This window comes from Parasteatoda tepidariorum, chromosome X1, assembly GCF_043381705.1.
Source record: "Parasteatoda tepidariorum isolate YZ-2023 chromosome X1, CAS_Ptep_4.0, whole genome shotgun sequence".
NCBI lineage: Eukaryota > Metazoa > Arthropoda > Arachnida > Araneae > Theridiidae > Parasteatoda > Parasteatoda tepidariorum.
The window spans coordinates 71008771-71021591 of NC_092214.1; the positions used below are offsets into that span (position 1 = coordinate 71008771).

Here is a 12821-nt window from a genome sequence, read left to right on the forward strand (position 1 = left end):
TGTCACCAGCAAAATGTATTATATATATAAAAATTGACTTGAAGCGTTTTTGTTTGAAGTATAAGCAAAACCTTAGTGGACTTATATTTCTATTTGAAAATGTTAATTGTTAGTAATATGTGTATTGTATATCGACCAATTAATTCATCAGCAAATTTTTAACATTCGTAAAAGTAAGCACTTCAAAATCTTTACAATACTTTTGCATTAATAGAAAGTGGTAATTACTCCTTGGAATGAAATGCTTAAATGCACGTTTCGAAAAGATTATTAAATGATTTTATTATTCATTGTTTGAGTAGTTAAGAGATCGAAATGAGAATGAAATAGTTTCCTACTTGTAGGCATCTTCTGAAACATTGATTTTTCCAGATTCACCGGTTGTTTCAGTTCTGCTCGTAAGATTCACTGTATTTCCAAAAAGACAGTAACGAGGCATACGTTTTCCAATAACTCCTGTAACGACCTCTCCACTGTGAATTCCAATGGTGACGCGCTGAAAAACAGGTAGTTCTATTTTAAAAAGTGTAATTCATTATAGTTGTTGAATGACTTTATATACAGCTAAAACATTTAAATCTTTCTTTGTTTATAACAGTCCATTCTTTTTTAGCAATTAAAATAAATAAATAAAAACTGATAAATAAATGAAAATTAATGCATAAAAATTGAAATTAAATAAATAAAAAAGGCTTGAAAATTAATATAAAATTGTCGTTTTAAATAATTGAGTTTTATGAGGCTAGAAATTTTATTTTTAAAAAAAAAGTTTTTCTTAAAATTTGTATTGTAAAAAAACTAAGAAATGTGTAATGCCTATAATGGCGTGATAACCTCATTATTTAAAACACCGACAATTTATAAACTCTGGATCAAAAATTTTCTTTTAATTCTTTAATGTCTAAGATACATTTCCTACTAATAATACTAATAATAATTGCTGTAAAGTTATCAGCAAAACTACTGCAGAAATTCTTGCCTTTAAAATGTTTGGGTGTGTTTGGGAAGTTGAAACACCTTAAAAGTTCTGAGACATGATGGCAAATGTCATACTATTAACTAATAAAATCTAAATCTAAGGAAATTTAAAAAGAAGAATAAGGTTATCAGTTGTAGTTTTATTATTATAAGGTTGCAGTTTTATTTCATATGAAAAGTTTTGCATATAAATACATAGTCAAATAATTACGTGATATTCTTCACAAGTTGAATAAGAAAAAAATATTATTTTTAGCCGAACTTAAAGTTAAGAAAGGTTAGTTTATCAGCCGTTAGCTTCACAGATTCTGAGACTTTTGAAATAAAAAAAATGCGTTAAATTTCGAAGATATATGGATTAGCGAAATCAAGGAATATTTAGATTATTCACAGAGCTTATCATTTTTGGCCTTAACTTTTCTTTAATGTATAGAAAAAGGTGTTAGTAAAATGACTAATGAAAGGATTATAATTGAAATTTAAACATTTACCATAACATAACACATTTTATGTACTATTTAAATTTCAACTATACTCTTAGTGAATAGAATAGGCATCTTAAGGTTATGCAATTTCCCCACTCTCTACACTGTTCCACTTTCTAGTACCTTTCTAGTTCTGGCAAATCTTGCTTTTTACCTGCCAAGTATATTCTAACTTCTTATTGAAACGTATTACCCTGGGTTAAAGACAAAATTTGTCGGAACCATGGTAACGAGCAGGTAGAAAGTGTGGAGAGTGGGGTAATCGCGGAAACTTAGAGACACCTATTCTATTTACAAAGATTATAAAGTTGCTAGTTTAAAATACAAAAAATTTAGCAAGTTACGTGCATAAGTTACGGACTTAAGAAATCAGAACCCAAAATACTATTTTTTTATTCGGGTTTTGATCATCGAAATTCAGGTAATATCCGTAATCTGAAAATTACGGTCTCAATAGTTTAACTGGAAAAGTGTACAAAATTTGAGCACGTTAATGCTATTTTAATTTTTAATTGTTTATTTATTTTACGTCTGTAGAACTAGCTCAAATGGAAAAAAAATCATTCAGCTAAAGATATATTTTTTAATGTCGTATATTTGTGATTTTTATAAAAATTCTGGTCCGATTTATTTCATATCTTTTTATTTTATCGTGTAAAACTACGTCATCTAACTCTTTTCAAGCAATATCGTCTTTTAAAAAAAAACAATAAGAATTTTTGAATTGTAATTTCTAGAAGTCTATTCGACCAAATCATTTAAATTTTAGATTTGTAATGAATTTTTTTTTTACTTAACAACCGAGCAGTTCGAAGCTACATTAATAAAGAATGTATTCCTCAATAGAAAATTTTATATAATCAAAATTTAAAGGTTATAAAAAACGACTATATCTAAATGTAAATCATATCGTTTATAATCCATCAATATTTAAAGATCATTGTTTCTTTAATTAGATTGCTCAAGTTTTAATATGCTGCTCCATTTTTAATATGTTATAAAAATTCAATAATATCAGGCAAGAAATCGACGAAATACCTCGGATTTATTTATTAATGTTCAACTTGCAATATTTTAAATTTCATTTCGCAATTATTAAATATTTAATTTTTTTAATTAGCTTTCATTATTCAACTGCAAAAATACTACAATGAAATCCAGTTGTAATATTCGTAAAAATTCTGGAATGCAATGCAAAATGTCGAAGTATCAAATTCTAGAAGACAAAAAATATGAGTGTATTTACGAAATTATTTGTTTAATACTACTTAATTAATTAATAACCTTAAAAATTTTCTGGATAATATGAGATTTCACATAATTGAAAAAAGGTTATATTATGAAATGATAGTTTGATTCATGCTGTTTTTAAATTTTTAAATAGAGAAAAAAAAGGAAAATTATGTAGAAATAAATAATTCCTATTTATGTTTTCTTTTTATTTATTGCCTATAAATGGACTGTAAGTATCAATGAACTAAATATGATTTATTTAAATAAAATGAAATCACATTTTTAGGATGGACATAAACTTTTATGTCAGCTACGCACATTTGCATCACTATGCATCATAGAATGAATTAATTTAAGAATTTTATTTTCAAGACATAAAAACCTTGAAACAATTATTTAATATTTTTTATTTTATTTTGAAAAGTGTTTATCATAACAACTTGAAGAAATTTGATTATATTATATTAATGGCTTACTTTTTTCTTTGTGTGTGAGAATATGCAAATGATATCGCAAAGCAACAAAGTAGTTTGAAACTATTCTTTGCAACTCAAGTTGTAATTGAAACTGTTTATTTCTCCTTTTATCTTTCGTAATTTATTCAAATTTATCTTTCATATGCTAATACTATTGATTCTAAAGAAGAGATTTTAAGAGTCATCTGCTTGCGATATATGCATATTAATTTGCTTATGAAAATGTCACCAGCAAAATGTATCACATTAACTTGAACTATTAATGTTTCGTAAAAAATATTCTATCTAATTTAAATTTTATAATTCAATAATATGAAAAAAATTAAATAAAATGCCAATATGTCAAAAACACAATTGGAAAATTTTGCAAACAAATATTTCGCTTCAGGGGTTTGTCTTAATGTAGCAGTTTTGCTCCAGAGCCCCGAAATGATTTAGTATCATTTTCTCATTTTTGTTAGCGTTTCTTTTTCTTTTGCTTTTCTTTTTTCAAGAACGCTTTCAATGTATGCATTTTTATTTGCTTACGTAAATGTTACTCGTAACAAGAGTAATGTATCACATTAATTTGAACTATTAATGTTTTTTAAAAAAATGTTTTATCTAATCTAAATTTTAAACTTCCCTAGTATGACAAAAAAAAATAAAAATAAATACCCTTATGTCAAAAACTGAATTGGAAAATTTTGCAAACAAATATTTCGGTTCAGGGGGTTTGTCTTAATTAGCAGTTCTTTTCCAGAACTAAGAAACGATTCAGTTATATGTATTTTCTTATTTTTTCTTAGCATTTCTTTATTTTTTCTTCTTTTCCTTGTGATCGCTCTCGATGTATAAATATTAGTATGCTTATATAAATGTTACTCATAACCAGCAAAATGTATCACATTGTTGCTTGAACTATTAATGTTTTGTAAAAAAATATTCTATCTAATGTAAATTTTAAATTTCTGTAGTATGAATGAAATATTAAATGCCAGTATGTCAAAACCTTAATAGGAAAATGTTTCAAACAAATATTTCGCTTCAGGTGGTTTGTCTAAATTTAGCAGTTCTGTTCCAGAACCTCGAAATAGTTTAGTAACATTTTCTCATTTTTTTGTCAGCTTTTTTAAAATTTTCTATTTTCTTCTTTCCTTCAAGCGCTTTTTCGATATATGCATATTAATTTGATTATGTAAATGTCACTCATAACATGCAAAATGTATCTCATTTACTTGAACTATTAATACTCTGTAAAACAGAAAATATTTTATGAAATTTAAGCTTTATATTTCAGTAGTATGATTGTGATATGTAGTATTTTAGTTTCTCCTTTCTTCTTTCCTTTAAGAGTGCTTTCGATATATGAATATTAATTTGCTTATGTAAATGTCACTCATAATCAGCAAAGTGGATCACATTTACAATTAAATGTTTTGTAAAAAAATAAATTTTATCTACTTCAAATTTTATATTTCAATAGTATGAAAAATAAATTAAATATAGTATGGCCCAGTATGTTAAAGAAACAATTGGAAAATTTTGCAAATGAGGAGGTTTGTTTTAACTAGTAGTTCTATTCCAGAACCTGGAAATGATTTAGCAACATTTTCTCATTTTTTGTTAGCTTTTTTTTTCTTTTCTTCGTTCCTTTAAGATCGCTCTCAATATATGCGTATTAGCTTATGTAAATGTCACTCATATCCAGAAAAATGTATCGCATTTATTTGAATTATGAATGTTTTGTAAAAGAAAATAATAAATCTAATCCAAATTTTATATTTCAACAGCATAAGAAAAGTCTCGTATATAGGAAAATTTTGTAAACAAATGTCTCGCTTCAGGGGATTTGTCTTATTTAGCTGTTTTGTTCCCAAACACCGAAATAATTTAGTTGCATTTCCTCATTTTTGTTAGCTATTTTCAATTCTTTTCCTTCCTGTGTCAGATATAGTTTTTAACACCTTTTTTGTTTGTTCTGAGTTTACATCGTAAATCTTTATTTTGAATTTTGCGTGCAGCATAACCGCACCAGGCTTTAGCAAAAAAGGAAAAAAAACTATTTATTTAAATTAATAATCAAATAAAGAATTTTTTTAGTCCTTTAATATGAATAACAATGGAGAAAGGAGTAAATTTTATGAAAAGCGAAATATTTCTTTATTTTAATATCTAACAGTGAAGTAACTTAATATACCGAAATAAGAAAAATTGAGCAATGACGACAGTTACTTTCCATATTACTTTCATTTGTTTTTAATTAGCGGAGGATTTTTTGGTTGTATTTCTTTCCAGGTGCTTTTGTCTTGCATTTTCTAAGAATCGAATGCACACGTAGTGAAGCATTGTTTCAAACTTCGACAAATATCAGCACCAGTATCTTTTTACGAAAAAAGATCAAGATTGAAAACGTAGTTTCTCCATGCTCTATCGAAAATAAAGCATTTTCGCAACAGCCCGTTGTTGGTCAATTGGAGTCATAGAAGTTTTAACTCCACACAATTTCGTAACCAACTGTATGACAGTGTTGATGTAGTCAGAATTGTGCATAAGTCGCCTTTACTTCCCAAATAAGCTGTTACAGACTGATTTTGAAGCAAGGTGGCGAAGCATATTGATTTAAAGAGAATCGAATTCCAGTCTTATATAATGACAGCTTAGTGCCCTTAACTTCTCAGCTATCACAGTATTTAATTCTATTTGTCGCTACTTCTTTCAAAATCAAGAGTAACTTTTAAATCTTATAAAAAAGACTAAAAGGCTATTTATTTTCTTGCTACTTAAACCACAATGAGTTTTTGCAGTTTGAATTTTATATTTCAGATTAAAACAAACTGTTACTAATTTTTTCCTATTCTAAAATCTGTGTTAGAAGTCCGGTATTCTAGAAGTGTAATCCACGGCACGCTGGGGTACCCCTTAGAAAGACGAGAGGCAAGCCGTGATGGCTTCAAGAACTCTATTCCTTGTATAGTTATTGATCTATCTTTAAAAAATAAACATTCCTCTCTATAAATGACAAATTTGTTTTTTTAAATGCTTATCCAATTCATACTTACATAAGCTGCTGTTTTAAAAAATAAATTAAACAATAAAATAATGTCAAAAAAGTAATGTGACTGACTTTATTAAGCCTTTTTCTAATATTGTTATTAATATGTCGTGAACAGTACACTCACGTTTCATTTAACAGTACATTCACATTACACTTAACAATACATTCACATCTCACTTAACGGTACACCACCACTCATAAATCTTCTAGAGCACATAGAAGGTCAATTTATATTTTTGCGTATTTTTATTCCCTACGAATTTCTATTTATTACTAGTCAAGTTGTTGCGTAAAGTTACTGTTGGGTTAGTTTCATGAAAAAGTTCAGGAACCCTGAATTTAAAGGATTTATCTGTATTAAAATGAGATCTTTATTATTAAAATGATAATGATTTATTAAAATGAAATGAATGAAATTTTAAATTGCTAAAATTTGTAGTGTATAATAATAACCTTTAACATAATATTATTGAGCTCATATATTAAGTTTTCTAAAATGCTTACAATTGAATCACCATCTTCCGTTACAACGTCCTTTGATAAGTCCATTATATCGAGAGCAAGACGTGCGATACATTTTGCATGACTTTCACAAGGTTCAGGCAATCCACTAACTGCCATATATTTATCTCCTATAGTTTCAACCTATATTAAAATAAATCATTATTAGTTACTAAAATCTGTCTTTGTTTTCTATGTCCCATTTAAATCCTATTTGTTTGATCCAATCCTAATAGTCTAAATCCCATTTGTTTGATTTTGCAGTGACAAATTTATTTCGATTGTTATTGTGATGAAGAATAAATATAGGAACTCTATATTTGATTGCTTAGAAGATCTGCATTTTATTTTACGCGTGATTTATTCTACAAAGCAGAAAATTTAAGCAGAGTAATAAACTCACACTGCAGTAAAATACATGCACTTTGCGAACACTTTTTTTGAAAAAAATTCTTTTTAACCCTTTGCGAAGATGGGACAAAGGTGTCCTTCATAAATATTTTTTTCTTTCTGAATCTGTAATTACAAGAAAAGCTATATTTTGGTATTTTTTAATTAGAAAAAATAGTCTAATAGATAATAATTGATCTAATAGTTACTAAAAAAATCTGTTCGATTATTGGAGCTATTTATATTTTAGAGTGGATTTCTTATATTTTTGGATTTTATATTTTTTCATTCGTATTCACAAATTTATCAATAATTGATTTTTTAAAATTTCAATGATGAATAACTGTTTTTCTTAGATCTAAATACTTGATCTAAATACGTGATCCTTGTTTGGAAGATTTTACCCTTTACGCAGAAAAGACACTGGTGTTTCATGGCTCATTTTATAGCCATAAATTATTAATATCCTAAATATAACATTTTTCACTCATTTTGACCCAAATTAATACAAAATAATGAAAAAAACAATGAAAAGTACGTTTAATAAAAATTCTCCGTCAAGGGTTAATGCAATTTTCACGCTTAAGAGATTTATTTCTTCTATTCATATTTCAATAGTTTTATTGCTAACCATTAACTAAATCCTTAAATACATAAATCCTATATCAAAATACTAGAAATTAATTTAAAAACATATATAAAACTTTTTATCAAGCAGGGTTCATAGGGATAAATATGAGAAAAATCTAAAGTTTTAAAGATTTTTTTTTTAATTTGCTGAATCGGAAACATAATTTTGAATTCATTCATTCTATAATTCTTAATTTGTTTCTTCATCCTGTCTATGGATAAAAAAAAATCTTGAATGATGCCTTCAAAAATCTATTTTTTAAATCGGTATTCTGAAATTCTTATTTAGCGTAAATAGTAATAGCAAGGGAAAGTAAAAGTTGATAAACCGCTTTTCTCAAAATCTATTATGAAGCACGTTGTTCTTTCAATTGCATGGCAGTATTTTCCCATTTAGTGGATCCGTGGGACTAAGGTTTACGATAGTTCAAGATTTCTTTTTCCCTTCTCGCTTTCCCTGTGTTTGTTTTAGTTTTTAGTACATTGTTTGAAATGCAAATTTATTTTTTTTTTCACTCAGAACTTTGCAATTTTGAAGATTTACATTGTTTTCAACTTTATTTTACAAACTTTTTTAAACCCAATGCTTAGTTTTTTTAAAATTTTATTTTTAACACTGATTTTTTAGCGTAGATAAAAATAGCAAGGGAAAGTAAATAGTTGATAAAACGCTTTTCTCGAAATCTATTATGAAGCACGTTGTTCTTTAAATTGCAAGCCAGTATTTTTCCATTTAGTGGGTCCGTGGGACATATGTTTGCAATAGTTCAATGCGAAATATTTCCTTTTCCCTTCTCACTTTCCCTATGTTTTTTTTAGTTTATAGTACATTGTTTGAAGTTACTATAACTTTCTTACACCTAATGTTTATTTTTCTTAAAATTTTATTTTTAACATTGAATTTTTTTTTCTCAATAAGCTAAAGATAATTGAAATAAAAAGGTTTCTCATTTTAAATATGCTGTTTCAGAATTTTTCTTCCTTTTTAACTAATAAAATTCAAACTAATAAAATTTATAATAATTTTAAGTGATTTCTTTTGTAGATCATTCATATCTTGATAACGGTATAGTATAATGTGAAAAGTGGGTCATTAAGTTATAGAGCGCTATCCATTTTTTACGAAAAGGCACTTTGTGAACATTTACGCTATAAAAACGCTTTAGAGACTATATCATTGAAAATTAAGGTGTGTTGTNAAGGGACCACCGAAAAACGTCGTATAAACGATAACGTCGTACAATAGATTTTTACTTCTAAAACTGAAACTAACTCTGTTTTCAGTTAATTTTAATGTTTAGCGTGTTGATTTACATAAATTTCTAAATTAGACAAAGCAAAACAGACAAATAACCAAAGAAGAAAAATTGCAGTGAACAATTTGAATGTATGTTACTTTTAATTATATTTTCTTGCTATTAGTTTCTACAATGCTTTGAATAGCGAGTTGAACTTACTGCTCTCTATGATGCAATTTTCTAATCACGGCCAAATCTAATGGCTGAAGCGCACTTGTGCAATTTGCAGGAAAAAAGAGAGCTTTTACATTTTCCAAAATAATTAGTATCGATGGGTCTAGTTTAATTAGTATCGACATTGTCTAGTTTTTTCAGTCATCTAGTAAAAATTACGGTCGTCATCCAAGCATTCCTGCTGGTACCCTTTTCTGTATCATTCATGTTGGCAAATTCCGCCCTTTTTTAAAATACACAAGAGAAAATAAATTAAATAAACGTGAACAAAATCTAAAAACCGACGTATAACCGATTCTGTGCGTCGTATAAGCGATATATTTTTATATTAAAATGAATAGGAATGATTTGGGACCACACTACAACGTCGTATAAATGTAAACGTCGTATAAGTGATCGTCGTATAAACGATGCGCCACTGTAGTATAATGTGAAAAGTGGGTCATTAAGTTATAGAGCACTATCCATTTTTTACGAAAAGGCACTTTGTGAACATTTACGCTATAAAAACGCTTTAGAGACTATATCATTGAAAATTAAGGTGTGCTGTTTTAATGTTTTTCTCCTAAGATCGTTTTGTCACATCCCAATGTAATAAATTGCTAATAGATGCTTGCTTATAGTAGCCAGTTCTTAATATTATTGCATTCATATTAAATCGCTGATGCTCTACAACTGAAGTAAAGAGAGGGGCAATTCAGAGGGCCATCTATATATCAGTCATAAAAATCTGCTCTTTTTTGTTTTATAACTTAATACTATATTATGGTTCATGAATGCAGTCGATGATATTTGACTCCCTAGTTTTGCACCAGATGGTGCTGTAACAGGTATCATTAAGTAATCAATGGCCACTTTACTACGGCTAGACATCACTCTTCTGATTATACAGTCAACCGTTCCGAAGTTAAGAGAGAGGGAGTGTGAATTTAGTGGGTAATCAATATATTACCATATTATAAAAATTACCATATTATAAAATATTATAAAAATTGCTCTTCCCGTTTTATTAGTTATCACTTTAATATGGTTTATAAATGCAGTAGATGATGTTCTACTTCCTAGTTTTGCATCAGATGGCGCTGTAAGAGGTGTCATTAAGTAGCCAATAGCCACTTTAGTATGCTTAGACACCATTCTTCTGATTACAGCTACCACCTTCCGGAAGTTGAGAGATAGTGAGAATTTAGTGGGCAACCCATACATAACTCTAAAAATTCTTTCCGTTTTATTAGTTATCTCTTTAATATCGTTTATAAATGCAGATGAGATTTTTTAAAATTATGTAATAGGTTTTTATTAATAAACAAATTCACAAATGGAGTTTATAAACTTAGTTCAGAATTTCGTTATCAAAAGCTTATAGGTAATTTTCAACAATAGCAATTTTGTTCGTTAAATATAATTTCTAAAACTATTATTATAGCTTTGCTTGTAGTGTAACGAAAGTTCTTTTAGATCTTCAAAGAAAATGCTACTGCATATCAGTGAAAGTTTCTCTGTTGTTAATCAGATAATACGCATTATTTAGTGGTTTTATTGTGTCACAACTTCTGTCTATTTATTCCTCATTACCTGCTTCTTTGCGTGGGAGTACAAATCATTAAAGCAGCTCTATTCATCTATTCTTGCTTGCTTGTTATTTTTTATGGCCACATAAGTAAGAAAAATATGCGAATTGAAGGTAGCTTAAGAAGATTTTATTTTTTTAGATATTCCTGTTAGGGATAATTGGAAAAATTTAATTGTTTTTACCCTTTGAATGACAGGAATTTACAGAAATAGATAAAAAAACTTAAAATTGTAGCGACATATCTTTATTCTAAGACAGTTCTATTAATACTTAAAAAAACAGATATTAAATAGATCAACGAATTAACACATATCTTAAAGCTAGTTCACTTAACATAAGGCTAATAAAAATGTAATAGTATAATCAAAATCTCAATGACCTTTAAATGATCGTCTAAAAGTCAATGAAGTTTTTACATGTACTATTTTATGATATTTGATATTATTACAATTTAAACAAGGAATTACGAAAGGACATATAATTGCACGGTTTGCTGTGTTGTGTTTGGGAAACGAAATCTTTTTTTTCTCTCCCACAATTCCGAAAATTGTTAATAAACATGTCAACAAATGGTGCTGCTGAATAAAAAACCTAGAAAGCAGTATTTTTTGCTCGATGTCTGATCATCCCAATTTAAACATTTGAACGAGTAAGTTACGTCGACAGTCTGCACCGTGGTACTGCTGCAAATGAAGATTATTTAGAATTATTTAGTTTTTTTTTCGGTTAGCAGTGTTATTTGCTGACGAACTTTGTAACTAGTTTTTTTAAAATTTTGATGTCAACAAATTTCTAGTTATTTAAGCAGAATGCAGCAATTGATACATTTCTATATCCTCCTGTTTATCTATGATTTTGCAAGTCATCGGTAGTTTTTGGATAAAGCGGTATTTGTACTGTAAAAAAATCTGAAGTACGTGGTTACTTCCTGGTTCCATGGTTTTATTTTAGAAAAATATTATATTGGTTTTGTTAACATGTTTTAGAAAAATATCAAAAATCATGCTAAATATGAGAGAATAGTGCATAAAAGTCTAAATATTCATAAGTAATATCGAAAATAGATTTCCTAGAAATTTCCAACATCAAATGGGAAAATATATGAAATTGCCTTCTTAGAGTACTTATTGGGTAAAAAAAGTGGTTTCGCAACACATAAAACATTTCCCAGCCCTTTTAGGTACGTAAGATACAGTTTATAACACCGTTTGATTTTGTTACCTTGAATACGCTTCATTGATATATACTGCTTGACAATAACTGAGGAGAAACTGATTTCTGCAAGGTAATATCCCAAACAGCTCACCAATAACCGTAAAATAAAGCGCAGAGGGCGTGGTAGAGCAGGACCTGTTATTTGTATAAAGAGCAATATATACAAGTTCCTCATTCATTCGAAAATTCATGATGTTAGCTGCTTAACCAATATAGCACCCCATAGGTTGTTGAACTTATTTCAGTGAAATTCAAGGTGGTGTTGGAATAGAGTGGAGAAGTGGTTGAAAGATTTGGGAATTAATAGATGGAGAAATATAGCATCGAATGGGGTAACTGATGGGGTAAACTAGATGGGGTAAACTGACTGAGATGGCCTTGGCCGGTAACCGACTGTATTGTCTAATAAGAAGGAATTGCAATGATTAAATGCAAAATATCAGCAAGACATCATTTGAGTGCTTACGATCCGAAGGCGATTAGTTGGACCATTGGACGCAGGTTAAAGTGTCACCACTGTGACCACAGTATTGGAAATTTCAAAAAGTCTCATCTCTCGATTAAGAAAAGGTCACTGAAGCTGGAAATGCTATGCAAAAGCCTGCCGATGTGGTAGGAACACCACCCATGTATTGCTAGTGGTAAAAAGAAACAGAAATGTCACTCCTAGTTAGATAGCTGCAGACTTTGCTACCACTACCGGTACTCAGGTTTCAAACAGAACAAACTCATGGCGATTGAACAAAGTTGGTCCGTATGCACGGAAAACTGTTCAATGCATCTCGCTTCAACCACGCCATCGATTACGCTGCTGTAAGGAACATATTGGTT

At 28.7% G+C, this 12821-nt stretch overlaps 1 protein-coding gene across 1 annotated transcript in view; it reads right to left on the reverse strand.

The window, feature by feature from the left end:
* Window positions 1-334: 334 nt before the first annotated feature.
* Window positions 335-12821, reverse strand: part of LOC107436807 (guanylate cyclase soluble subunit beta-1-like) — a 51461-nt gene continuing 38974 nt past the window's right edge. The window contains exons 8-9 of the mRNA XM_043040689.2: window positions 6714-6854; window positions 335-496 (exon numbers count right to left, since the gene is read on the reverse strand). Of these exons, the coding sequence (XP_042896623.1) occupies window positions 335-496; window positions 6714-6854 (303 nt within the window). The remainder of the gene's footprint in view (window positions 497-6713; window positions 6855-12821) is intronic.